Here is a 3,956-nt window from a genome sequence, read left to right as displayed (position 1 = left end):
AAATGAACCATATACTTAAACTAAAATACAGTAAAAACTCACCGGGTTTTGGATTTTGGGTACCTGTTGCCATCACAGGTGTGTTCTCAAGGTTGTGCTATATGTTTTGTAATATGTTTTGAAAATAAATTCACAGGATCTAACAGAAAAATGTTAAAGAAAAACAAAGACGGAAGGAGAGGAGAGAGAGAGAGAGAAAAATCAATTTAGCTACGGCATCTCGCAGGTTGTAGAGCACATGCATGCATCTGCACGAAACCACAAGAGACACCCAGGCCATATCCAATAGCGGCGCAGCAGCAGTTGTCACCGCAGCGGCAGGACGTTCGGACGCCAAGCGGGGAAGGCAAGGCAAGGTAACAATGCGGACCCGCCTCCCTACCTTCCAATCCACCACCCAACCCGTGCGCAACAGGCGGCACGCAACGCAACGCAGCCTCTCCTTCACCGGAAAAATCCTATAAAACGACGCGCCCCTCTTCCCCCGCCGTCGTAGCTCCTTCTCCTACACAGAAACGCCGACGCCTCCGGCCAAAAAGCCGTCACCAAACACGACCAAATCTTTTCGTCTCCATACACAGGCGACTCCCAACCCAACACCACGGCTCGTCGAGCGAGTCGTCGCCGGCCGGCCGGTATATACACAAGAAAGCCAAGGAAAACACTCCTCCTCCCTCCCTCCCTTCCTTCCTTCTCTACTATATATCCAAGCTAGAACCAAAGCTAGCTTGCGACTTGGCAACCACTTCTACAACTTGGCCGGGCTACACGTACGATTCAAGCAGCAGGCAGGATGGTGGCGCCGGTGGTGATCGCGTCGGCGGGGCTGGGCATGCTGGCCGGCGTGGCGATGGCCAACCGGTCCCTTGGGAATGGGCTCCCAGCGGCCTCCAGGTGGGACGCGCGCCCGCGCTGCGCCACGTGCGGCGGCTCCGGCCGCGTCGAGTGCATGTGCAACCGCTGGTCCGACGGCGACTCCGGCTGCCAGACCTGCGCGGGGTCGGGGAGGATGCCCTGCCGCAGCTGCGGCGGGTCCGGCACGGGCAGGCCGCTCCCAGCGCGGCTCACCGTCCAGCACCAGAAGCCGCCGCCGCCGGCTGGCTACAACTGATGATGGAATATGATTGTCGCAGGCGAGGTGCAACCCATCCAAGAAAATCAGTTAAACTGCGATAAGATCCTCTAGCTAGCTAGTTAATTATATATGTATACGTCCGATCCATTCGTGTGGATGATATGCATGTTGTATACGTACTATATGTACATGTCTCTGCTTCAAGACTAGTTGTAATTGAGCTGAGCATACTTGGTGTTGCTGTTGTTCATCAGTTAATTTGCAAATTGCAGGAGGATCGGAAGAAGAAAAAACAGAGTGGAAATGATTTTTTTTTGGAGATCTAAGAACAACATAATTGAGAAGGGAGGGCAGGTGATTATGAACACAGTTTTGTTGGAAATTAAAGGCTGTAGTTAAGTGCGGTGGATGTAATTAATATATTATATATATATATGCTTAGATTCGTTAATATTATATATGCACCCACATAATCATGATTTACAGAGATTATATTTGTTGTGACTTGAGTGCCCTTTTCCTGGATGCTATTTTCATTTCCTTTTAGTGCCTCAGATCTATCTCTGTTCAGTTGGTGGATTGCCCTTTAATTATCATATTGTTCTCCATGGTTCGGATCTAATTCTCTTTGAACTTTGTGATGTTTTTTTTTTGTTGCTGCTGATTGGTGAGCATCGTTATCGTGCTTTCCAGGATGTTTGTTTTTGTTGAAGAATAAGACCACGGCAGCGCTTGTTGTTCGCGTGATTATTTCCTTTGTCCTTGAACATCTTATAGCTCTTTTATGTGAATTTAGCCTTATTGATTCCAAGCTAATATACATGTACATATATACTAGCTCTTTATCTGTATTAGCCCTACTAATTACAAGCTGATGCATCTAATAAGTAAGGTTAGCAATATAGATCTGTTACCATCTTTTTGGAAAAAAAGTAGATCATAAAGCTGAACAATGAAAAATATAGATATACTGGTAATCATGCACATCATAAGGTCCTATTTTAATTTCAGCCATGTCTTTTACACATTCATCAATTCATGTATGAATAGAAAAGATGACGTGCTTGAGAGGGATGATGGCAGTAACTTATATAGTATGTGTTGTGATCAAGGTGCATAAATTTTCCAATATTATGTAGTATGACCTTCCGTTTTCTAATTGTGTTATGTTTGTTAGGACAAGCAAATTAGTCGAAAAATGAACTATAATTAGCTTGTCCTAAATGCTAGTATATATCTTAAAAACGGAGGAACTACCATTTGAACTAGATCCGGCAGATACGCTTGAAACTTCCGCTCAAGAACACAGAAAGTGCAAGATATTTGGATATTCTCTCGGCATGTGACTGTTGTCTTCTTTGTTTTCTGAAGCACATTTTATTAAAAAAAAATCTTGGAACAAACATGCAATTACCGGCCGGCTGATGGCATGAGTGATGAGCATAGGCAGGGGAGCAGGACGTAGTATGGGTTGGATAGACTCGGCTAGGTTTTGTGTGGACAGAAAGAGCTCAAGAGCCGAGCCACAGGCTTCCAAGAAAAAGATCCAATGCAGCACAGCCTGTAGCTTGGGCCAAGGGGTAGTACGGATCACCATTGTGCAGATGCACACATGTGGCGTAGTTTAATTTGCACTCCCTCCATTTTAAATTGGTATTTTAGCTTTTTAAATATATTATTTTAATTATATATCTAGACATAATATATATCTAAGCGGATAGCAAAAGCTTTATGTGTCTAGAAAACCCAAAACGCCTTATAGAGTTATAGCCTTGAGAGGCAACTTCATTTGTTCCGTGGCTTCAAGCTCCGATCACTCTCCTAGCTAGGCAGCAAATGATCAGCACTGCTCTTGCTTCGTCTGAGCCACACTCTCTGAGCCGGTAAACTAAGACAAAACACAGATAAAGAGAAACCAGGTTCTTTCATTAAAGAGAGAAATCTAAACAAAAATGCCTGACTCCGAGGCAGATAATGAGATATTTGTACATACAAAAGATTGTGTGGTCTCTTAAAAAAAGACCGTGTAGTGCAATCACTACTCCAATGCTAGAATTAGACTGTTGTAAAAAAATGCTAGAATCAGACCAGACAGACAGTGTTAAGAAGATATCACAGTCGGGTCAAGGCTATACCTGATAGTGAGGATGAAGTTCACTATTGGGTCAAGCCTCTATCCGACAATAAGAGTATGATACTCACTGTTGGTTCAGTGACTAGCTTCAACCCAGTAGTGATCTTTATTTCCTAATTTTTTGTTAGTATATTTTACATTTAATTTAAAATTATTAATGCATCACATATATCTCACTACCATCAAGACAATACTACAATTACAGCGAGAATATAATAGATAGAGATCAAAGCCAATACAAACCAAGTGTCATAAACTACAAACTAAAGTCCATACAAACATAATTGCACGTGATAACATTAATAGAAACCAAGTGGATCACACACACTACTGCTACTAATTAGTACTCCCTCCGGTCCAGTTTATAAGGAGCAGTCATGGTCTCTCAAATTAGAATTTGACCATGGAGTAGTTTTATATTATAATTTTTATCATTATCAAATTATGATCATTTGATAGTATATTTGATTATAAATCTAATATCAAGTTTGTATTAAAATAGTTAAAAATTGTGGGTCTCATTATTTATAAAATATTATGAAGATCTTGCTAAAAGTGTACGCTTTATAAATTGGACTTGAGGGTCACCCGCGGGTGAAATATGACACCTGCACCCACCCGACCCGACACCATCGCGAGCTCCGACCTGAGGACACCCGCCCAGGGCGACGGTAGGGGTACGTATTCCTTAGGTGTTCATTGGAATACCCATGATTTTTAGTTTAACAAACAAATATATATGCTATG

The 3,956-nt window shown here is 42.7% G+C and overlaps 1 protein-coding gene across 1 annotated transcript; it reads left to right on the top strand.

Moving 5' to 3' along the window:
* The first annotated feature begins 416 nt into the window (after positions 1-416).
* LOC136473849 (uncharacterized) lies at positions 417-1,314 on the top strand. The gene has a single exon (XM_066471494.1). The coding sequence runs from the start codon at positions 794-796 to the stop codon at positions 1,109-1,111; it is 318 nt and encodes a 105-aa protein (XP_066327591.1). The 5' UTR covers positions 417-793; the 3' UTR covers positions 1,112-1,314.
* The last annotated feature ends 2,642 nt before the right edge of the window (positions 1,315-3,956 follow it).

The sequence above is a fragment of the Miscanthus floridulus genome, chromosome 8 (assembly GCF_019320115.1).
Source record: "Miscanthus floridulus cultivar M001 chromosome 8, ASM1932011v1, whole genome shotgun sequence".
NCBI classification, from domain to species: domain Eukaryota; kingdom Viridiplantae; phylum Streptophyta; class Magnoliopsida; order Poales; family Poaceae; genus Miscanthus; species Miscanthus floridulus.
This window is presented reverse-complemented; position numbering and strand designations above follow the sequence as displayed.

Bases quoted from the DNA above. Each gene is read 5' to 3' on its own strand.
- LOC136473849 (XM_066471494.1), top strand. From the start codon at position 794: ATGGTGGCGCCGGTGGTGATCGCGTCGGCGGGGCTGGGCATGCTGGCC.